The sequence below is a fragment of the Ornithodoros turicata genome, chromosome 1, assembly GCF_037126465.1.
Source record: "Ornithodoros turicata isolate Travis chromosome 1, ASM3712646v1, whole genome shotgun sequence".
Lineage (NCBI taxonomy): Eukaryota > Metazoa > Arthropoda > Arachnida > Ixodida > Argasidae > Ornithodoros > Ornithodoros turicata.
In genome coordinates this window covers 150,676,514-150,700,119 of record NC_088201.1, presented here as the reverse complement: position 1 = coordinate 150,700,119, position 23,606 = coordinate 150,676,514, and the positions used below count along the sequence as shown (strand labels likewise).

General features: G+C 46.3%; 1 protein-coding gene and 1 non-coding gene across 2 annotated transcripts; both read left to right on the top strand.

Annotated features, from left to right (window-relative positions):
• Positions 1 to 1,969: 1,969 nt before the first annotated feature.
• On the top strand, positions 1,970 to 5,038 carry LOC135387354 (BEN domain-containing protein 5-like). Its single transcript, XM_064616585.1, has 6 exons — positions 1,970 to 2,249; positions 2,490 to 2,557; positions 2,730 to 2,826; positions 2,893 to 2,981; positions 4,020 to 4,239; positions 4,947 to 5,038. Exons 1-6 carry the CDS (start codon positions 2,057 to 2,059, stop codon positions 5,036 to 5,038), a joined length of 759 nt encoding a protein of 252 aa, XP_064472655.1. The 5' UTR covers positions 1,970 to 2,056.
• A 9,469-nt stretch (positions 5,039 to 14,507) lies between these two features.
• On the top strand, positions 14,508 to 14,628 carry LOC135379625 (U5 spliceosomal RNA). Its single transcript, XR_010419103.1, has one exon. It is a non-coding gene; the product is annotated as a U5 spliceosomal RNA (small nuclear RNA).
• The last annotated feature ends 8,978 nt before the right edge of the window (positions 14,629 to 23,606 follow it).

The window sequence follows — 23,606 nt, the reverse complement described above, 5'->3', positions numbered from 1 at the left end:
TCGAGTGATTCCAGATGAAAAGGCGCTCGTAACCCTGGATATGAAAATGTGTTCCTATATAAAGCATAGCAAGCGTGTAGTAAAGTATGCTCCGTAGTAAGGTACCTTACCACAAAAGTATGATAAAATCAGGTTAACGAACAAGATAATTTGAAGTACAATAACCAGTGATAAAATCGACTCACGGCGTCCATGCGCCGCAGCGTGTTGTGACGGACGTGTGACACATCATCATCATCTGCAACCCCCAAAATAGCGTACCGAGCAAAGCAATGAATGTATTTAACTTGATCCTTAGGAGCGGGATCGCTGTGAATATTTCGAAGCATGGTTGTTTGTTTCGTGGTGCGCATTTCAGACCTCCGATTTGACATTTTTGTTTTGTGAATTGCCTTTAATCCAATGTGAAACTTTGGTTCAGAACACGCAGAACGCATTTCTGGCGTAAATGTATTCCCGTGACGGAACCCCACAGGGGTGCCATGATTAGTTTATTTCAACTCTGTACCCTCAAACGCGACGTTGATCGATATAAAGGAGGAGTCAAACTATGAAGCCTTACATTTGACACACGTTTGTTCTATATTCGGCACCGCTTTAGGACAGCTGAGCTTTTTCCGGCAAGATAATAAAAATAATTCAGGATTTGCGTCGCATGTCAACTATGACCATGAGGAACGCCACAGCGGTTGGACTGTGGATTAATTCGCCCACCTGAGGGTTGTTTAACGTGCGTGAAATTTCACACACTGGGCACGGTATTTAACGTCTCCCGGAGACGGTGTGCGTGTGCAATCCGTACCCGCCACTGAACTGCTAGCCTGCTCGGCCAGCTTCGAACCCGCGACCTTGGGGTTGGAAGGCATACGTGTGGCCAACCAAGCCACCGACGAGGCTCTTTACGACAACAGCTTTCCAATAACGGGAGGAAGATAATTGCACATTGTGTCGCGGAAAGTGCGGGGAAATCGTAGTATGCAGACTGGCTCAGACTAGTATACAGACTGCAGACATGGTTTACCTCGTGCCGTGATAATGCGTGTCTGCCCCGGTCATTGCATTGCAGGCGACGGGGAACTGGCGTCAATGTTTATTTATTTATTTATTTTCACTTTATTATTATATTATCCGTAAGTCGAAGCGGTGTGGCGTGTGGACTGAAGTGTTACCGGTTCCCACTCGTTTCTCTGTACCACCCCGCTAGCTCAGTCTTGACGCAGAATCGGCGAAAATTGCAATTTTGGTCCAGGGTTGCGTAGGACATGAACGATGGCGCTGTTGGCGCAAATGGCTCATCACTTCCATCGTTGTAGTGACATATCTTTAGTAATTTTACACGAAATTACCTCTACCAGGGCGACTAATACCTGCAGATACCTACCGTGCTTCCGCCTCTACTTCCAGATGACGTCGATGGCACAGGGTCGTCTGATGGCGCTACGTGGTCCGGACCTCGATCATCCTCGGGAGCCTCAGCGTGTTCTCCGGCGTCGTGCCCCTGACGTGAAGATTCCGCCTGTTTGGAATGCCTGAACTGCGTGGTGCGCGGTTTCGGTGTATTGGGATCGAACAGCCATTGTCGATACCTTTTTGGCATAATCAGGCCGTGCCCGGCAGCTCCTCTACAGCGGAGGACGCTGTAGTCACATTAACAGACTGCGACACTCATAGCGTGAAATATCTCTGAACCCGTTCGTGATTATTCCGACAGCAAAAGAGGTAGCCGACGCACAGCATAAACCAATGTCAATCCGCTATGATAAAAGAAGTATACTGCTTCGCGAGCAAGGGTGTGAGGAACAGCGGTCAAGGTCAATGCGACTGCTTTGTCAGTCAACCCAGCGCAGCCTTAGTCCTGGCCTATCTCTTTTTCTTAGATATCTTTTTCTCATCACGTCTTCCGGCATGTGCTTATCCCGTCGCTATCACATTTATCATCCGCCTGCCTTTCCTTTTGTGCGCAGCCCTGGCGCTGAAAGCTGAAGAAACTGTATCCTCCTTGTTGCTTCCACTTCGTCAAATCGTTGAAACAGCGTTGACGGCTTTGGTTTTTAAAATGACGCACATATTGGTAAAATGGACAACAGCTGAAGCATGGGATGTCTACCCGACGCGCAAGATGACTGATATTCAGACAGCAACTGAAATAATGAATGACCCATCAATCGTGGAGTCACTCGTCGGACGCACCTTCGAAATTACTTGGAAGAGCGGGGAGCCGCCGGCAAAGGCACATTTGATTGCTGCGGGTAATGTCTGTTTTCTTATTTCGCATGTTATCGCTTTGCGGTCAGCTACCGTTGCCAATCGCCTGCTTGAATTTAATTTAGATTGGCACGCGCTTTATCAAGTTCAGCAATATTGCTAACACGAAGGCAAACATCTTTGATGGCGCATGCGCTCCGGTTTGTTTCGGTAAAATGCAAGACTTGCAACCTTGAAAAAACGTGTGGGATTCTGAACATCGTCATATACACACAATGTTCCAGGAGACCCGGGCAACCTTGAGAGAAGACGGAACCGCCTCGCCGCACGAGCATGCAAGAACATGTCACAGGTGACTGGCTCAAAGCACATATTTTTTTTAGAACAGCAAATCGTGATGGGTGCATTCCAAATTAACTGATTGCATAGCAATGAATGTGTGACTATCCATAATTCCGTGAGTCATCCCAATCATTGCGTCGTCGCTTGGCCCTAGCTTTAAAACCTATTCTGCCCTGTCACAGGCGAGTGGCTGCTGTGGTCATGAAGAACAAATAAAGCAACTGCAGCAGGCGAATGATGACCTGAAACGTAAAATAGAGGATCTGGAAAACATGATGGGTATACAAGAGTGTATCACGATCTGCTGGTTTTCGCTGACTGTTTTACATAATTCTGACTCCCCAGACATCCAGAAGACCGTGAAAACACTCAAGCGAATTGTCAGAAACATGAAGGCTTCTCAGGAGGAACGTCCTGTGCTGGAGCCGAACCAGGTGAGCGCTGACGGATTCGTAGCTGGGCGCCCTAGTCATATCCTCTCACAAGCATACGTACTGTTTTTGTTTTCTTCACTGTGTCCTTCCTGCTACAATATAGCAGTGACACCTACTATATTTCGCATACGCACGGTGTCGAAACTAAATGTGCACAACATTTCTCATTAAGCGACCTGTCGCGGGAAGCTGGTGTCGTTGTTTGAAGACTTGTGTTGCAAACATGTGCCGCCTTGCAAGATCCACGCGTTTCTTGCACAAGCATCACAGGGAACTTATCAGCCTATCGGAACTTATCGTTGCCTATGACAACGATTTTTATTAGAAATTATGTTCACATTTAGCGTGGGCACCTTGTATATGAATGAGTGGAACGAAGTGAACGTATCATATCCCGACGAAATGTGTTTTCGTTATAGTGGCATTGGTATCCCAGGTTGAGCCCCAGTGAAGCGCACGTAGAAGCTATTCGAGCACTATACCTCCCCTTGCAGGCTGGAATCAAGAATTATTTGCGGTCACGGAATCGGCACGAGTTGAATGTCCGGCTAGGTGTCACATGGCTGTCAGGTCGGCGTTGTTGCCACCGCGCTTCATTGCACCAGGATTTGACAGTGTCAGGGAATGTCCTAGCCGACATCTAGGTCTTAAGTCACTTGAAACATTGCAATCACTGCGGTGTTGTATTTGTGCATTTTTATCAAGTTCCAGTACGCATTTTTTGCAGACCTGCGGGGTCTTGGTCGGGTAAGGCCCAGTCTTCATCGGGCACGGTCGGGCTGGGCTTTATTTTTTCTGAGTCGGGTAAGACGACTCTGCTTCGGGCACGCGGGCAGGATATTAAAAGCTGCTACTGTCGACAAAATGCTTAGTCGTTCACAAAGCGGAGTGACCGTGCGTGCCCAATTATTAGGGACGTACTGGATGTGGCACAATCCATGTCAAACATGCGTGCGGTGTCTGCCTGTTATTTAGTCTTTTTCTGTAACAGCTGTGTGAACATGCAGTTTAATTTTCTTTTAATTTTCTTGATGATAGGTAGACCTGGGAAGCGGCGTGTACGTGTCCAGCGCGACGCTTACAAGGCTACAGGAATCCTACAAGGATTCTCCCAGCAAGTTTGCCCGTGCTCTCACTCGTGTACTTTTTACAGATGAAGAGCTAAAAAACCGATCACTTTTTGGTAAACAGTCCAACAGCCACAAGAACAAGGACCCAAGGCCTGCCCTCGACGAGAACCGTGTGACAGCTATCTTGGGTATGCGCTTCTTTGCCCGTGCATCACACTTCCCAGGAAAAGCGTACCCGTCGTATACTGTCCAAAGTGGCAGTCCGCATTCAAAAGGAGCACCGCGGTGTTCGTATAACAGTGCCGCTTATGGCAAGGGGAAGAGACTTGTGAAATACCTCAATCCAAAACCCATCGGAACTCGCGTCAATGATTATTCTCCACAGAGCACGAGATGCTATGACGACGCATGGAAGTGTCCCGCGACATAAGACTTTTGTTGCAGACAATTCAAGATGGAGGCTGTGTTCGGCATATCTTGGACGCTGGCTGCGCTCAGGACGACTTTCACCTACTTTTTGCCAAGGCCGTTGCGCCCCTCCCACTGAGTAGAGCTCTTACCCGCAGATGTGCAAAAACTGCAATGTGTCATGGAAAGGAGTCCGGGAACCAAAAGGAGAAAAACAGGGTCGCTGAAATTATTAGGAATCAGTCCTTAGGCACAGCAAGCCTTTTTTGTCCAGCGTCCTCCCTATTACCCTTATACACCACTTTATCGGCACCGTATGTACGATATGGATATTAACCAGGGACGTACAACGTGTAAACAGTAAAGCAGCTGTTCACGATTCATGTCGTTTAAACCGTTAGGTATAGGCATGAATACGTGCTTAAAAGATGTGAATTCCTTTCCGTGGATCACTGGCGTTAATCTTCATTCGCTGTTTCTATTGCAGAGCACACCTGCGCTACATTCAAGTGCGCGGACTACCTGGTGAAAAGAAGCCTCAGTGCCATGCTTCAGAAGCTCAACAAGGGCACCCCATGATGCTGCAGTGTACAATGTGCAAATAAATGCTTTGGGTGGAAGTTCGCACCAACAGCTTGTCGGACGCAGTGCTGAAAATATAGCAAGGCCACTGCGTTGTTTTTAGCAAAATAACATGCACTCCCTGTAGAAGGGTGCTTGCTGGAGGCATGGATGACCAAAAAAGTATGCTGAATGCTTCGAGCCAGTCTGAGTTCTGGGGGGGGGGGGGGGGATATGTTTATTAGACAAAAAGGGAAAAAAAAACGGGGAAAGGTCAGCCAAACGGGACGTCGGCTTGCTATTCCAGAAATAAGAAATAATAATAAATAAATAAAAAGAAAAGAGAATAATTAAAGAAAGAAAGAAAGAAATAAGAAGGAATAAGAGTTCTGGGGCGCTTTAGAGACTGCATATTTTCTGCGGTAAGCGTGCATTGGGTTGTGCAGGCTTTCTGTAGCAAGGTACGCTCCATTTCTTCGACGGGTGGCAGCTAGTCTGCTGTATGCGTGAAGCCTTTCGGCGTACTAGGTCACTTGCAGTGTGTACGGTATCGAAAGCGGGGAAATTTATGGTACATAGACTTTCCATACGAAGTCTTGATCCGCTGGACCAAGAAAGATGAAAAAGCCTGCTCTAAGGTTTAAGCCTTTCTGAATACGGGGTTTGTTTAGTCATTCTGTTTTCTGTAGGAAGACAGCAGAGCTTATAGTACGCAGACTTTCTATAGGAAAATGTGTTCCAATTGGGATTAGAAAGGTGACAGGGGTAACAGACGGTCTACTGGATTGTTTCACGTTTTCTGAGTACTTAGTCGCTTGGAGTCCGTATATTTTCTATAGGAAGGGCAGAAGATTTTTTGTAAGGGCGTGCACATGACGTATGTCCGTCGTGAATTCCGAAATGTACGCCAGATGCCGGACTTCGCGGGCGAGGTAGTCGGTGCGGTTGGTACGAAATACGAATGCGAGGGGCTTATGATCGGTTAAAACATGAAATGTGCGGCCTTCCAGGAAGTACCGCAAATGACGGACTGCTGCGTAGATGGCCAAAAGCTCGCGACCAAAGACACTGTAGCTAGTTTGCGCGTCGTTTAGTCGATGGGAAAAGAACGCCACAGGGTACCAGGCGTCGTCGATACGCTGCTGCCAAACTGCGCCCACAGCGGTGCTAGACGCATCCACCATAAGACGGCTTGGGGCGTCGTGCCGGGGGTGGACTAGCATAGCAGCGTCCGCTAGGGCCTGCTTGATATCTGCAAAGGCGTCGTCGTCAGCGGACTGCGACCAAGGGACGCGTGACGATGGCTTCGGTTGTTTCGGAGCATGTCCGTGAGTGGCTGAATGATTGCGGCACATCTAGCGATGAACCGACGGTGAAAGTTCACCAAGCCAAGAAAGCGACGTAGTTGACGGATCGTCGTTGGCTTGGGGAAATCGGTGATGGCCTTCACTTTATGCGCAAGAGGATGGATTCCGTCGGAGGACACGTGATGCCCGAGGAACTCGAGCTCGGAGACTCCAAAAGTGCACTTCTTGGCGTTAACCACTAAGCCGTACTCCTGGAGACGGCTGAAAAGCTGCTGGAGGTGCTTCTCATGTTGTTCTTCGGTGGGACTGAAGACGAGAAGATCATCTATATAGGCAATTACGAAGTCGAGGCCTCGGACAACTTCGCTGATAAAACGTTGAAACGTTTGAGCGGCGTTTCTTAGTCCGAAAGGCATTCGCACATACTCAAACAATCCAAAAGGCGTTGTAATTGCTGTCTTGGGTATGTCTTCAGGCTCGGCTGGGATTTGGTGGCACGCCTTTACTAGACCTATCTTTGAAAAAGTAGTGGCACCGGCAAGGCGTTCCGCGAAGTCGTGGAGGTGTGGCAGCGGGTATCTGTCGGGGATTGTTCTTGCATTAAGAGCGCGGTAATCCCCGCAGGGCCGCCAGTCGTTGGGCTCCTTTTTGGGCACCATATGCAGCGGCGAAGCCCAGCTGCTAGATGACGGACGGATGATGCCCAGGTCCAACATATGTTCAAACTCACGACGAGCAATGGAAAGGCGTTCGCCAGATAGTCGTCGAAAGGTCGCCGTGATGGGAGGGCCTGAGGTCTCAATGCGGTGCGTAACATGATGCGCGGCTGGCGCCGAAAGATTGCAGGGCTTGAGCAGCTCGGGAAAGGAAGCCAAGACGTTCTCGTAGCGCGAACCGGGAATAAATGCACATATGCCGGTTGAGTTGATCGTCCAGATGCCAGCTCCAGTGGTTAATGTGATGATGTTGTCTTTCAACTTTCGTTGCCTAATGCTGACATCGAGATGAAAATTATGTAAAAAGTCTGCTCCAATGATGGCCCGGTCGACTTCTGCCACAACGAAGAGCCAACGAAACGTCCTGCGCAAGCCGATGTCCAAAGTTAGTGAACGCAGTCCATATGTGCGGACCGTAGATTTGTTCGCAGCTTGAAGAGGGGGTGTGAGGCATTGACGAATTTTCCGATCGGAAGGTGTCGCCGGTATAACGCTCACCTGAGCCCCTGTATCAATAAGGAAACGCTGATTCGCGATACGATCCTGTACATACAGAAGGCGGGCAGGACGTAGGCCTTGGTCGGTTGCCGCCATTATCGACCGACCTGAGGGTTTTCCTGCCAGTCGCAAGGCGACTCGCAGCGCGTTGATCGGTGGCGAAAACGACGGTGGTACCAGCAGTACCGAGGGCTTCCTGGAGCATGCTGTGACGCTTGCGTTGGGCTCGAGGCGCGTCGACGACTCGCAGACCGGTTTCTTCATTGCCCTCGATCTCGGGATCGGCGGTTCAACGCTGTGCGCAAGTCGGCCATCTGCGATGACATCCTAGACATCTCGTCAGTCAGGCGGGCCACTGCCGCTTGCAAGTCCGACGTCGAGGGGCTGTCTGGAACCGCGGGCGAACGGACGGGGGCAAGGCTTGCGGAAGCATAATCTATAATTCGATCCGCAAGTTCGGCGAGTCGATCCAACGACACGTCGTCATTTCCAGCAAGGATCATCCTGACCTCGTGCGGAAGCCTGTTCAGGAATAATTCGCGTAATATCAGTGCGTGGTCGTCTGCGGAGAAGCTGCGACGGGCGACGGTCTCCTAGCTCCTCGGATGTTAGGAGCTGCTGGATCCTGGCGCGCTCCGATATCTCAGTACGAGATAGGATGGTGGATTTAAGGGTGTCGTAAGCTTTATCTGCCTGCACCGTGGAGAGTACGTCGTCGATGTCGTCGACCAGGTCAGGAGGAATCAAGGGGAGTACCTCGCAGTATTTAGTCATTTGACTTTGGATACGGCGGGCGTGGAAGAGTGCCTCAACTTGACGGAACCAAGTTTTGGGGTTTTTGGTCCAAAAAGGCGGGAGGCGGACTTGCTGGACGGTTTGTAGGACAGCTGGGCCTGACGATACGTCGGAGGCTTCACCCTGACCGCTTAGGCCGCTCTGTGTCCCGGCGGTGTCCATGAGTCGGGTCACCAAGTTTGTGGATACCTAGCAGATAATAAGGAACATAGGTCCGTGCTGTGCACCTGCCAGGTGACAACTGGCCGGCGCACTTATTGCGTCGTCGTCATCATCATGGCGTCCACAGAGGGCGCTACACATACATTCTGTGCGTTATGCATAGACTTTCTGTATGCTACGTATGCAGATATTCTGTGTATTATATGTAGACTTTCTGTTACCACGCATGCAGGCATTCTGTGCATTATGTATATATTCTGTATAACTAACAGGCAAAAATGAGAGAGGTCGAGCACATCGCAAGTGAATAAAAAGTATTTAAAGAGATTGAAACATTTATTTTACTGAAAAACAAGCTATCGGACGGAGTCCGTCCTTCATCAGCTGCACCTGGTGAAGGACGGACTACGTCTGAAAGCTTGTTTCAATAATTTTTTCAAATAAATGTTTCAATCTCTTTAAATACTTATTATAATCTGTATACTACGTATGCAGATATTCTGTGTATTATATGTAGACTTTTATACGTACGTACTTCTCATATGTAGACTTTCTGTATACTACGTATTTAGACATTCTGCGCTTTGTCTATAGAATTTCTGTATACTATGTATGCAGACACTCTGTGTATTTTATGTATACTTTTTGTGTACTATGTATGCAGATATTTCCCACGTCAATTCCACAGGAATATCAGTGACAAGAGTTGCAAGATCCAGAACAATAAATTCTAATGTTAGCAAATATATCATTATAACACTAGTAATTATGTAAGTTCAACGCTGTTCTCTCCGCAGCCGCAGCAGCCAGCAGGGGCTCGAAACGAAGCAAGCCGGCGCCGTGGCTACGTACATAATGTGTTACTTACAAACGCATAAAAGAAGTCAGATCGAACACTATAAAAACCAGGCAGGTTTGTTCTGCGCCTATACAGGGTGTCCCAGAAAACGTGTCATTGAATTATAATAAAAAAACTACGCCACCTAGAATCATGCGGTCAACAGCATTTGTTCTTATTGGGTTTTTGCCACCTCCTAATGTGAATGTCCTGTACTCCAAGTTTAATTATGTAAATATTTGCGAACTGAACTCGGAAATTTGCCAAGTAGAGGTCACTTTTTTACCCCACCAATATAAAGAGCGTGCCGAATTCACTCATATTCATGATAATTCACAGTGATACTCACGAGCTATCCCATCGGAAAAAATAGCCGAATATCATGCTTTTCGAAGCACCGGACCATAGCGCGCGATGACTTTTTGAGCGCAATCGCTCGCAGTGCGACGAGAGGAGGTTCCGAAGCCAGGCCACAGAGTGATAGTAGAAACAGTAACAGTTCCTAAAATTGGGAGAGGAAAAGCGTTATCCTAGCGAAAGTCGGACGTGATAAGCCGTGCCTGTTTTATCTCTTTCTGCGATGTCGGGGAGGGCTGGGTTTCCAACCTCCTTTCGTCGGACTGACAAAGATTGCGCTGAAAAATTCATCGTGCGCTATTCTGTGCGACCTCCGTAGAGCATGATGTTCGGCTATTTTTTCCGATGGGATAGCTTCTGATTATCCCTGTCAATTATCATTAATTTGACTGAATTAGACACGCTCTTCAGATTGGTGGGGTATAAAAGTGACCTTGACTAGGCAAATGTCCGACTTAAGCTCGCAAAAATTTGCATGATTAAATTTACGTTACACGACATTCACACGAGGAGGTGGCAAAAACCCAGTAAGAACAAATGCAATTGACCGCATGACTCTAGGTGGTGTAGTTTTTTAAATATAATTCAATGACACGTTTTCTGGGACACCCTGTATACTCAAAACAAAAATATCAAATACATTTTTGCAAAACTTATGCATTAAATTATTTCGTTTGGGCGAACAAAAAAAAAAGGACGGCCTTCGGTATATTAGTCAGAAAACGTGTTGGCTTGTGGAGCTCATGATCGTAGGTTCAAACCCGGTCGAGGACGGTACCAGTGGGAGGTCGATATCATAGATTAAGAAGTTACCCGTCAAAAACAACTCGTTACAAGTTAAGTTACCGTGTGAAAAATGTAACTAAGTTAATAACGAAGTTCTTCAGCCTGAAACGTAACTCGCAGTTACTGAGTTACTTAAAAAATAACAAGTTACTTCCAAGTTACTTCGGACACAACAGAGCATTACATAGGTGCAGCGCGCATGAGCAGTTCAGTTAGACTTTGAGTTGCCTGCGGAGGAGCGCAACGTGCTTAGATCGTTTTCGTTTAGATCGAACAATAGACCTCTCCCTGTTTGTAAACAAATGGCGTCATTAACGTTCGACAGCGCCACAAATTTGGTAGAATGGAACTACGCTCGAAGCTAGAGGTGAACAAGGTCGCGCCCGAAAGCCACGGTCTTGATGGGATTCCGATATGGTCCCTTAAAGGGGCGCGACCCTTTGTCCTGCTTTTCTTTCAACGGGAGGCAGAGAACAAGTTCCTGTTCGTGGAACCCAGCCCTCTCCTTCCTATTTGTTTCGGTTTCAGTCTGTCTACCAATGTCATGATGACGTTTCTCTGGTAGAGGTTTATTCGAACACTTTGCATCTTACTCCCTGTGGGCGCACAATGGTTCAGCTTCATTTCAATGGCAGCGGTTCTTACTTTCTGAATAAAATGCTGTCATTGATTGACTATCACGTTTCATGGCAAAAAATGCCATGAAGGAAACGGAGAGAAAGCAAGAAAATATGTGCACCTAAATGAAAAGCGAATTAAAAGTAACTTAGAACTTAACTTACTTTGGCAAAGTTACATGAAAAAGGAAAGAGTTCCTCTGAAATTTACCACGGCGCAAAAGTACCGAGTTAAGTTACAAGTAACCAAAAAAAGGAACTTAGTTACAGTAACGAGTTACCACGAACTTTGGTAAATATTGCTTGCAGTACCATGTGTCGGAGATTTCAGGAAAGTCAAAAGAACGCAAAGTAGTCGAAATTCTCTGCAGTCCTATCCTGCGGCGCGTGCGGACAAACCTCGCGTGTAACATAACAGCACGCCACCTACTACCCGCTAGATAGCCCTAGCGGCTCAACCTGCAGTCCTATGAATGGATGGATGATTCGCGCTTGAATGGACAGCTGAATGCCACAGATGAGCTGTCTTGAGTAAAATTGTTTCAGTAGTAGCAGAAGAAACGTTCGTACCCTTGCAGTTCAACTCATTTGAGTACAATTCTGGTTGCAACACAGTTCAACCCACTCGAGTAGAAAGTCCTACCGTTTTTCTTAAAGTGTAACCTTCGGTCACATGTTGTCCACAGACTTTCTACAGAAGGATTGTACCAATTGCATACATAAAACCGCAGAGGATGACAGAAAGGATAAAGAAAGTGTGTGTAAATTCTGTGGAGCAAATAATCAGGAGGTATGCAGACTTTCTGCAGAAAGTGAACAAAATTTCTTTGTAAGGGCGGTTGGGGGCCGAACCCAACGGGGTCGTGTGCTTCCAGAATGAGGGCCTTGTGGTCGAAAAAAAACTGTGCGGGTGTGACGACCTGCATAACGGCGCAGTCTGTCACCAACGAAAGCGCAGTCCTGGACACGTAAAATCGGTCGAGTCTAACATGACGATCACCGGCACTGAAGGTGAAACGCGGAGTGGTGCCGTAAACATGAACCGAGACGTTGGTTAAGATGCAAGCCGAAAGAAGGCGCCTCAGTTCTTTGGATTTACACATCTGATGTCTACTGGATGCCTCCAGTTCTGTCGTATGTTTCATTGACGACACAGCGGAAATCTAAAAAAATAACATCTCCCTTCCGATGCAGATATGGATCAATGCTTCTGAAGAAATCATTTCTTTCCTATCATCTGTGGGTGCATAGATGCATTGCATTCGTTGGACACGAAATATCCAGCGATATTATTCTCCCTTCAAAGTCAAAAGAGTTTTGAAGTACGGTGTCACGAAACCGGCGAGTAAAGAGCACGGCTACACCCCTCGACCGTGAATGGCTGAAACTGAAATAACCTTTCACACCGAGTCTATTTTCGAAGTTCCTTGCTTCGGAGAGACAGGAGAAGTGTTTTTCCTGGAGAAGAACCACGTCAACTTGTAAAACGTCAATGAGCGATCCCAGCATCCTCTGTTTCCTATGCTGCCGGAGCCCCATTACATTAAGCGACGTGATCTTCATGAACTTGGACGAGGGGTGGGGAGACAGACGGCGTGGCATCTGGGCTTTTTTGTGATCCCGTTTGCTGCGGGATTTAGGGCTCTTGACTGTATGCCATCCCTCCTCAGGGCACGACTTTGGCACAGATCCATAGGAATCGCCGGAGGCGTGAGGTCTTTTCTGAGAGTGAACGTTTAGGGAAAACCCTTGGGGCGAAACAGGCCGAGCATCGCTAACGGTCCTCTTCAGCATCTTCATCGATTACTAAAGGCACATCTGAAACGTCACTGCCACTTACGGAGTTGGCGTCGTTCGGGTCGTGGTTTAGACACGAAATATCGCTGGGAGGAACCAGCAGGGGATCGACCATCGGGAACTCCGCAATGGCGGGGGGGGGGGGCGCATCTTTCATCTGGCCAGCAACTTCGACAGCAATCTGGCGCTCAACAACCTGGCACTCCGCAGTGGCGAGGGCTCATTATCCTTGGCACCGGAGGGCGTAGTCTATAGTACTCCATAAGCGCATCTCCGTCAGTCAGAGACAGCTCACGACGGAGTTCGTGACGTAGATCCAAGGGAATGTCGTCTCCTCCATCCTCTTCACATTGGACGGTGTTCTCCGTGGCTACGCTAGCATACGTCGAAACCCGACAGCGAGTAGTCCAGTGATTCACCCCACATTACTTGCAACGTTCTCCACACGATGCAGCCTCGTGGCCGTACTCACCGCACCGTCGGCACCTCGGCGTGGTGCAGTGGGCAGCGAAATGACCTTCCTGGCTACGGCACAACTTCCACATACCTGAATACAAGCAAGTTGCTTGAAAGCCTCTGACCGTCAAAAAATTCGGCACTTCCTAGGCTACCTCAATAAGTACATTGCGAGCACCCGATACTCCCGATACCTTTCGCGGTGAGATTTAATCGCCCTTCTCAACCTAGATAGAGCTTGGTCGAGGTCATCGTCAGGCAACTCTGTAGGAAGATGAAGTAACGTAATGACTTTGATCGAAGAGGCCAAAGACACCAGGGGATAGTCCTTGTTCGTTATAGTCAAGGAGCCCAGCGCTCGCAGTACATCTACAGCCCGCATTGTGTGGACTGTTATGAAAAACCGTCCCGGACTTGCGGGGGGGGGGGGGCGAACCGATCGGAGTTCTCGTAGAGGAATCGCAGAAAGCACAGGATCCATGACTTGATTGACTATTACCGTTGGTTCAGTATGCAAGAAGGAGGACATATCCTGACGAAGTTGCGCCGCCAACCTCCGTGAGAACACTCCGGAACCCATCTCGGGAAGCTGCGGTGCAATAAAAACGGGTAAAGACTGCGAAAATTCCCCCCAAAAAACGGAAAATTTACGGAGCAGCAGAGGAATAGCACTGCCGAACAAACGTCGTCGTTGTCTTTAGTAAAATACGAAAGAAAATTTATTTCCCAAACATTAATGAAAACATACAATGCAGGATAACAATGAATTAGGTACAATGAAGAAATTAACAATATCTACAACATTAGCAAAGGCACACTCACAAACACTGAGCCAAGCAAGCAACAATGAAAACTTATCACTACAGTAGAGGAAAACTATTCTATGACATTAAAGAAGAGTTCTCATTCGCAGTTGCAACAGTGTTTGAAGATATGAAGATGGAACATAAGGAGAGTAGCTGAAAGTGTAAAAACGTGGGGAACGAGCCACAGGTTGCAGAATGCAACGACATCGCCAATGTAGAGCTCCTCGACTAAGTACATCCGCAATCGACACCGAAGGGAAGGGACGGCCGCCGATACAGCCAGGAACCTCCTGCGTCCAAAGACAGATCTAGTGCGTATACGGTGTCCACGCATGAAGAAAATGTAGGACATATGCTCTGGTCTACCTGCAAATCCGCGTAATTTTCTTGCGCCTTTTACTAAAGATCACCGTGGAAGGGGACAGCAGAATGAGCTTCTAGACAATTTTTGGTAGGCCGAACCCGTTTGAGTAAGGCTATATTATTCAATTCAAAGAGAGCATGCGTCCAAACCACACTCTCAGAAAAAAGGGTGTGAAAAGATAGTAGCTCTGGTCGTTACCACCCTAGCAGGCATGCGCTCTGATGGCTAAAATCGAAAAGGATGTAACAGCTCAAGTTACCACCACAACAGCAGGGAGCCGTAAGCAGGCATTCCTTTGTGAATGGTGCAGTGGGCTGCATCGAGAAGCGGACAACTGAGAACTGTTTCGAGATTTTCTGAGTGGCGATGGATGACATTCGTCTTCACATTGTAACAAAATGCCATAATTTTAACGGGCGTTTACCTTTAGACGGATATAACAACGCAAAACGACGCGGATCGGGGCACCATATCGCAGCTTCTCCGTGCGCCTCTGCCGCCGAGACTGGTTTGAAACGCTTTCAAATAAAGATGGCTGATTTATGCCAGGTAAGTGTCTATGTTATAACATTACATTTTATTTAGAGGCTGAGCTTGTGAGTCAAACAGTCCGTAACAACAAAAGTTCAGTCATTACAGGGTTAGGCAATCTGCTAGGCAATCTACGAAAATCGGCGCCGCGGCGCCGATCGGGGAATCGGCGACGAATTCAACGGGTGTGCAGATATTATTGTACAGTCGTTGTGAAATGTTCACGTGCAAAAATGTTCCAAAAGCAGGGGGAAGACATATTAACAAAAATACACAAATACACCGACTTAACACAACAAACCAACAATTTACTGCAGAGGTTTCGTCTCCCATTCGGGAGACATCGTCAATGCAAAAGGCAGCAATGAGAGAGACAAAAGTCGCTATTTAAGAAGGTCGACATATTTCTCCGGGAGAGGGGTGACCCACTTGCGTGCAACGTGAACCGTGGCCCTCTCCCGGGAGATATATGTCGACCTCCTTAAATAGCGACTTTTGTCTCTCTCATTGCTGCCTTTTGCACTGATGATGCCTCCCGAATGGGAGACGAAACGTCTGCAGTAAATTGTTGGTTTGTTGCGTTAAGTCGGTGTATTTGTGTGTTTTTCTTGAAATGTTCACGGTATGGAATGGTGCTTTCTTCCTTTGCAGAGCTCAGCGTATTGGCGTCGTGTATTTGCATTTGCGGAGATGTCCGACCTGGGCGTCCACATATTTATGCTCTTAGGTTTCCTTGGCTCTGATGATGAGATTTGCAGGTTGAAACTGTCCTTGCGTTTGCAGAACCCGTGTTGGACATGTTGATCACTATGTACGCATGCACATCGTACTACGAAAATGCCTTATGATGTCATGTTTCACGGTCGTATGAGACGCTAACGTATTTGCACCAATATTTGCAGTCCAAGAGTACATCAAGTCCACAAACACAGACCGATCTCTTCTCAGAAAGTTGGAAGCTTGGTCCCATGCTTTCCTCAGTTTTGAACTAGGTATGTTTGAATCGCTTGCGCATGCCATACAAAGTGTTCTTACTCCATTCCTTCAGAATCTTCATTGAAGTAGCATCACGTGTACAGCAGCCATTTTTGTGTGTTTTGAGTAAGATAAATTTGAATATTGGTTCAGCTCTTGTGTTTCAGCTCAGTCGCTTTTGCGCCAAAAACCACCAATTATCATCATCATCTTGTGTCTCAGCCAGAATTCCGGACGTCGCAACGGCGGACGACTTGGTTGACGCTGTGTACGATTTGGTTGACGCTGTGTACGATTTGGTTGGCCTCGGACAGCGTCTCAACTACTCTTCGCAGCACCGCCATCTTGATTGTTTTGACGACGGGAATCGCATGTTTCGCAAATTTACCAGAATTGAATATCCTTGAGAGGTTTCTATATAGGCAGCACAATGTTCCACCTGCATTGAATAATCGACTAGCACGGCATGCTGGCGCGGGTACTTTCGTACGGTAAAACACTGAACATCAAGGAGCAACACACCAAAGTTGGACACGTCCAGTATTTGTGACCGCAACCTTTCTCACTTCATCTGTAGCTGTTTGCGGTCGTAGAACACACAGTATTTCAATTCCGGAGCCAGACACAAAATACAAAACTTCCTAACGCCAAAGGGGTCACGCTGTGCACAATAAGAAGGCACGACACGTTCCGCCATCTTGATCGATGCTGTTGAGGCCACTCCGTTTCTCTTAGTCACATCGACGTGGTGGTAGCTGCGAAAACCGAAACTAACTGATGCACATATATCGGCCAGACAATCTCTTCACTATTTGGAGTCAGCTTGCTTCAGATGTTTCTGGCGAAGGATATATCGGATATATTTAGATATCGCGGACTCATCCTGTTTATGACCTGAAATAGTGGCAAAATGAGTAAAAATGGTGCCAGTACAACTGGCGACCAGGAGACTGGAGTCAAATCCAGCCGATACTAGTAGACCCATGATACGTTGCTCATTCCTGTGCAGCCCGTGAAGCACGTGGTCACACATATGTAGACAGACTTACCTTACGGGTAAATCTAATCGAAATTAAATTAAATTAAAATGTGCAGAGCTAGTGCAACTGACAGTATGTTAGCATTCACAATGGTATAGCTGTACGGCCAGGATGGGAATCACTTTGCAGGTGTGGAAGACAAGACAGGTGAGAGGGATGACGATGTGTTTATTGTGTTGAAAGGAACTAGAATGAACGCGATGTCTGTCACGTGAGCGTAACAGACAGTGACTCATCATCTTCTTTGGTGATATCTTCAACAGCAGGCACGTGAAGCCGCCTTTTGAATTTCACTCCTCCCCCCCCTCGTAGACTTGACTTCGTGACATACAGTTGTCACCACAAATCACTAACACCCGCCGATTAATCTAAATGTGTTAGCCTTCTGCGTGCAAATAGTGTACCACTAGAGGCAACTTCAACTTTGGTGCAAAACAAATTAGACTTGTAGTGTTTGATGGCCAACACACAATACCCCTCTGAGTGTCTGACGCCAGACTACCTCCATATTACTCACTACTTGGCCGCACACTCTCTCTCAGATAGTTACGCGCTTCACTTGTTTCGTGTAGACTTAACTTTTCCGGTTATTTGTGATAGTGCCCTGTAGGAAACAACTCAGGTTCCACTGTAGGATGACATAACCTGAGACGCTTCACCCGTGCCTCTATCTGGATCCCTGGGCAGACACGATCTCGCTAGGGTTCAGGGTTTTTAAAGTTACTACTAAAAAGTATTTGAGTTACAGCAACATATACCACATGGGAAAACATGCACTGATGCAATTATGGATACGTAAAAAGATGTACTAGTTACCTTTTCCACTATATTGATTGGGTTGATTGGGGAGCTATTATTAGTTACATTACAACTATTAAAGCAGATCACATGATGTGATAACTCATAATGTTGTTCATTCTTTTTTTTTTACTTTCTTGTGGATTCTGCGCACACTCCCAATGTGAACCAATCTAATACTTATTCAACGGAAATAGACTGCACACTGACCAGATAGCACAGGTTAACAGTCAACTATTCATCATCTGTTCTTGTAACGACTAACATCTCAACTTTTCGCCTTCCTTCGTAACATCTCGCGTCAAGACGCTGCATTAATTCATCAGATGCGACGTAATGTGACTTTTACATCTCAGTGGCGCTACCGATTGCGACAAGTTGATTGTGCTAGATGCCGCCACTGCGGTGATCTGGAATATTTAGAGCGCGTCCTTCTTCATTGCCCGCACTACCAACCCTTCAGGTTCTCACTTTCATTGTCTCAAAATTAGCAGGACTTTCGCCCTCTCACTTTTCAAAATTGCTTGATCCATTGCTAAAATCAGCCTACCAACTCTCTGCCCTAAAAGCACCTCTGAAATTTTTGGATACCGTAGGACATCGGACCTCCCTGTGAGGAGACACATTATTCTATTTCATCACATTACCGCCAGCAATGGGGCAGACTATCGTCCCTGGCGATGAAAGTCACACTCATCATCATCCAAGTTGTTTCTGTTCCTTCCTAACATTCCGCTTGCATACTTTCTCTTTGCACGAAGGAGCACAGTCACTTCAAAATTCTCCTCCATCATGCAGGGTCAAAAAATTTGCGCTGCTAATAACCGCTCCACCGTGACACTGCTTGGCGACCCAGTGTTGTATTCGAGACATACATACTTCAGTACCGGGAATGATTCCAAAACACTCGGGTGAAGTAGATGGACGGACAGTGTGGCTATTCGCTTTGTAGCAGGCGGTGGCTTCGGCACCTAGCCTAAAAACAGGTAGGCGCGTCCTCGATTACTCGAAGAGCATGAGATTTACCTATGACTATCCTTTTGCGTGTTGTCAGTGCTAAATATGTTCTAGACCACCAGTTATTAAGGTTAGGTTATAAGGTTGCCTTGCCGAACTGCGCAACCTGTTGATGACGGTTGTCGCTCACGTTTCTTAATGTGAAAAATAGTTTACGTTTAAGTTTTTTAATTTTGAGTTGAATTTTTAAGGTAATAGTTAAAAATAGTAAAAGATAAGGAAAAAAGTAGCTGAGTTACAGGTGAAAGCGTCTCAATGAAAATGTACCCGATGCTTCACGCAAGATACAATAAAGGCATCTAAATACATGTGCTCCGTTACAACCCCGCTAGGATTTAGTGGAGGATATTTCTTGAGCTCTCCTCCTGCCATAGTTTCTTAACGGGGCTACAGGGTAACACGCCATGTTCGAGCAGGCAGCTTCTAGTGGAGATCCATACGCACACTTCATATATACTGTATGGTTTGCATAAAGAGGCAGGCTCCCACGTACCCTGCCGCTTTGTGAAGGAATCCTGAAGAGAAATGGGTACCAAAAACAGATTCACCACTAATGGGAAATGAGCCTACGCATACAATGTGCAAATAATTAAGGGATACCACCAGCTCTTTGCAGTAGCCGCGATCATCATGAGTGAGCTACTCATTTTTCGCCATGAGGGGAGTCACGTTAATGTGGTCCTTTTTATTCGGGAATCTCATCAGCTAAATGACCCAACGATTTCGACGCACAAGATTCTTTACCATCTGCATCCAGTAGGAGCGTAACCAGTAGACATGACGCTTGCTTCCCAGGAGAAAAAATCAGCTGGGAAGTCAACTGGTGTCTGAGCTAATGGAGCGGAACCACCGTTCCTACAACCCTATGACAACTTAAAGGCTTTGAGATATCCTCCTGGGCAATTTGGATCTGGAAAGATCCTCATGGAAATAGTTTGTTCTCAGTGAACGTTTTCCGTAATTTTACTGTTGTACTAAGTGATCTTGATAAAATAACTGCAATTGATCTAAATTCTAGAATTATTTTGTTGCAAACGACTACCAATTAGAGTGCAGCTGTTGAAACAGGACTATTTATGTTAACAGTAAATGCCAACAAATTAAGAAACGGGCTAGCAACTACATAAGCGTACACAATGGAGTGTTTTAACCCACATTATCCATTTCTTTGAATAATTTGTGACACAGGCATTACAATCGATAGGAAGGAATAACACACATCTTCGGTGAAGTCAGCTGAAAACAAATGCGTTATTAAGTTAGGCGTTAGAAAAATAGGCACTTTTCAATACGTATCTCATAAATATCACTACATTATATGTCTTTGCGGTGACCATTCGTTGCATATCTACGTTTTCCTTAGAAAATAAGCGTGTAGGTCACTCGATGGTTCTTGCAGGACTTGCAGTTTCATCTCTGGAAGGATGCTTCAAAATTTGAGGAGCGAAGGGACATATGCAAGGACAACACAGTGTCATTTGCCTTGCACTCAGGAACTGCGCTGAAACAGAGGGAATTGTGGAGAAGGAGTTTTGTTAGAAGACAGAAGCTGCACACGAGTGTATGTTATCTTGGGAGGAAAGGACCCGAAAGTCCAATGGTGTCGGATACCTTTGGGGTTAGCGAATAGAAATAACACTGTGCGAATTATAAAATGTCGAATAGGTTGAATACAAATATTTGACCTCGAATATCGAATACAATAATGAGAAAACACAACACTCCTTTTTACTCAAGGGCATACAATAATCTAGTTCCATGGTTATGGTGGCATTTACTCATCAGATCAGAAGTACTGACTCCTTTATCAGGCTACACTACCGACTAGTTTGTTATGTAAGAAAACAAGCTGCTCCACGTGGTCTGGAACTACGAACTCCCGACACGCAGCAACAACATTTCCAGTGGAAGAAAACATTTTTTCACTGGGAACCGATGTGGCCGGTATTGGTAAATAATTTGTACACAGCTACTCCAAGTCTGTGTGCCGAAATTGACCAGTTTCTTGCCACCTCTGGCATGGGTGGCTAAAATTTCAGTTGCAAAAAAGGCAGCTTGTAGCAAGCAGGCTGCCACTCGCATAATCTATCAGCATTTTTCCTGCTGCAGACAACGTGCTAGTCACTTTGGAAGCCACATGTTGAAATATGCCCCACAGGCTAACTGGTGGTGATGGTCTAACAGTAGTGGATGCATTCTGAGGAACTGCTACCACATCAGTAGTATTCGTAACGACATATACATAAAGCTCCCTAATTACTATATCTTTATAGTCTGTACCTTGATTTGTCTATCATTGGTGTATACAGTCCATTGAAATCTTGGGCCCCAAAACACTGCAGTGTTTGTAGTTTCACCCAAACTGTAGGACGCAAACCATGACAGGACACAATGGCGGAGAGATGTTGCAAATACAGAATGACTTTCAAGTTGACCAAGACATTCTAGTTGTCCCAAAATTATTCGAGTCTAACATGACAATGTAGGATATTTGTGTTAGAGTCTACTGTAGCTTCGGTGTAAGGGCTTCAGTGTACTGAACAAGACCAGAGATGGTGCTGCAAAAGAGTAAACAGAAGTACTATTAGCCGCAGCAACTTCGACTGCAATGCGATCATTCAGTTCTAGAAGCCTTGCTAGCATTACTGGCTCTTCCATTGCGTTTGGACCTCCTGAATAAGACGCAGATATGACCCTCTTTATTTGTTTCACTAGCTTTCAAGCTTTTTTTGAGACTGACGGGCTCTGTTTATAATGTCCCATAATAGCACTTGCGTTCTTGCAAACTACTGTCACACTTGGCGTTCCTGCAAGGGCATCAGAGATTGATAAGCATAGAGTATGAGCAAAACATGCCTTCTCATACCTTGGGAGCTGCCATACAGCGGCCCCTTTGAGTAGTAAGCACTGACCACGACTATCTGGAAACACACAGGGAATGTAGACACCTTGAAATTAGCAATTGGAGCTAATTAGGACCCCCCGCAGTAATTGGGACCACCCAGGGAGTCACAACACTAATTGGGGACCATCAAGCTGGTGTCCACACCACCCTGCATGTCTCCGGATACTCGTGGTCGTAAAAAATAGATAGAAATAGTGTGGAGAGAAGCAGTTTAGTTGAAGCTCAACGACCCCATGTTGAAAGTGGTCTCGAAAGAACACTGACCATTGCTGGGGCGATGGAACACAGAGGCAGGTGACTACATAGTTGCAAAGAATCACACCAGGTGGCGCCACTGTCCTTCTTGTGACCACTAGTTCTGGACATCCTGGGTCGTCAGGTGTGACGGCATCATGGCATGTCTGCGCAGGTTAGGACAGCTCTGGACAAGCATGTAGAAAAACACTCATAATTGAGACAGAGGGATGCAAACTGCTGTGAAAGCAAGAGTAAAATATGCTAACAAGGGACACCATCAATATCTAATAACAGAAAGAATTAGGCACACAAAAAATCAACTCACTGTCCACCACAGCAGCTGTCATGAGGAGCGCAGAACGATGTGTCTGCTCCATCCAACAGCCATACACAGAACTGAACCGTAATGCTTTTTCCTCATCTATAAAGAAATGCATCTGCACCCCCTAGCAGTCCTTTTTTGAACTAATTTCATGACAAAATTATTGAGAATCACGCCAGTGCTACTCTTGTTCTAGAGGACAAGGCAGCTTTTGCGGAAGATAGAAAATGGCGGGGATGCCTGGGCAGGAACAACAACCAGCATACGATATGCACGGGAACGACACTGGTAATCGGAAACAAAGCAGGGACAAAGTTATCACGTTTGAAAGAATTAGTTACACAACAAATCAGTCCACTGTCCACAAGAACAGCAGTCAAGAGGAGGGCAGCATGATTCGTCTGTTGCGTCCGACAGAAACGTGTAGAACTGAATCGTAATGCTTTTTTCTCCTCTATAACGTCATGCATCTGCCTCCATAGTGGTTACGATTTGAATTAATTTCATGACAAAATTGTTAAGAATCATGCCAGTGCTACTATCATTCCCGAGGTCAAGGCAGCTTTTGCAGAAGACAGAAAATGGCTGTGATGCACAGACAGGAACATCAACCAGCACCAGTCATTAACGGGCACGTCACTGCTAATCGCAAACAAAGCAGTGTCAAAGTTATCACGTCCATTCCATCTGAGCGGCAGGCAGATAACTGAATCTCCGAATTTTTCTCCTCTAACAGCCATGCATCTGTTCCTCCTGTCGTTACTTTCTGATTCTACTTGAATCGCAAACTGAATCCTATTGAGGTTATCCTTTTCCACTAACGGTCAACGCAACTGCTAGGAATAGAATCAACATGCGCCATCTACCAGTAAGGCATCCATACCAGTGAGAGTCCAAGAAAGAAGTGAATCCTTGCGCCCTCTGCGGGCCTTGATCATTGGTCATGACGTCATCCTATTGTCTCAAGGCTACACTGTTTTTTTCCACTAATGCCCAACAACAACTACTACGAACAATGTCCACTTGAAACAATGAAGCCGCAGTGAGACGTCATCACCCATGCATGCAGCTGCATGGTTCAAGGACGCGTACGGCTGCGCTCTAGACAGTGAACGTGTTATTTATTGAATCACTATCCCAAGATTATTTCCTTTATTCTACGATAATGATTGGATAAGAAAACGAAAAACTATTGCAGAAAAGCACAAAACACCATGCATGAAAGTTGATCGTAGCAATTCAGCATTTTAATACCAAAGACT

Bases quoted from the DNA above. Each gene is read 5' to 3' on its own strand.
- LOC135387354 (XM_064616585.1), top strand. From the start codon at position 2,057: ATGACGCACATATTGGTAAAATGGACAACAGCTGAAGCATGGGATGTC. The intron at 2,250-2,489 runs GTAATGTCTGTT...ACAATGTTCCAG, and splicing joins GGCACATTTGATTGCTGCGG to GAGACCCGGGCAACCTTGAG. The intron at 2,827-2,892 runs GTATACAAGAGT...CTGACTCCCCAG, and splicing joins GGATCTGGAAAACATGATGG to ACATCCAGAAGACCGTGAAA.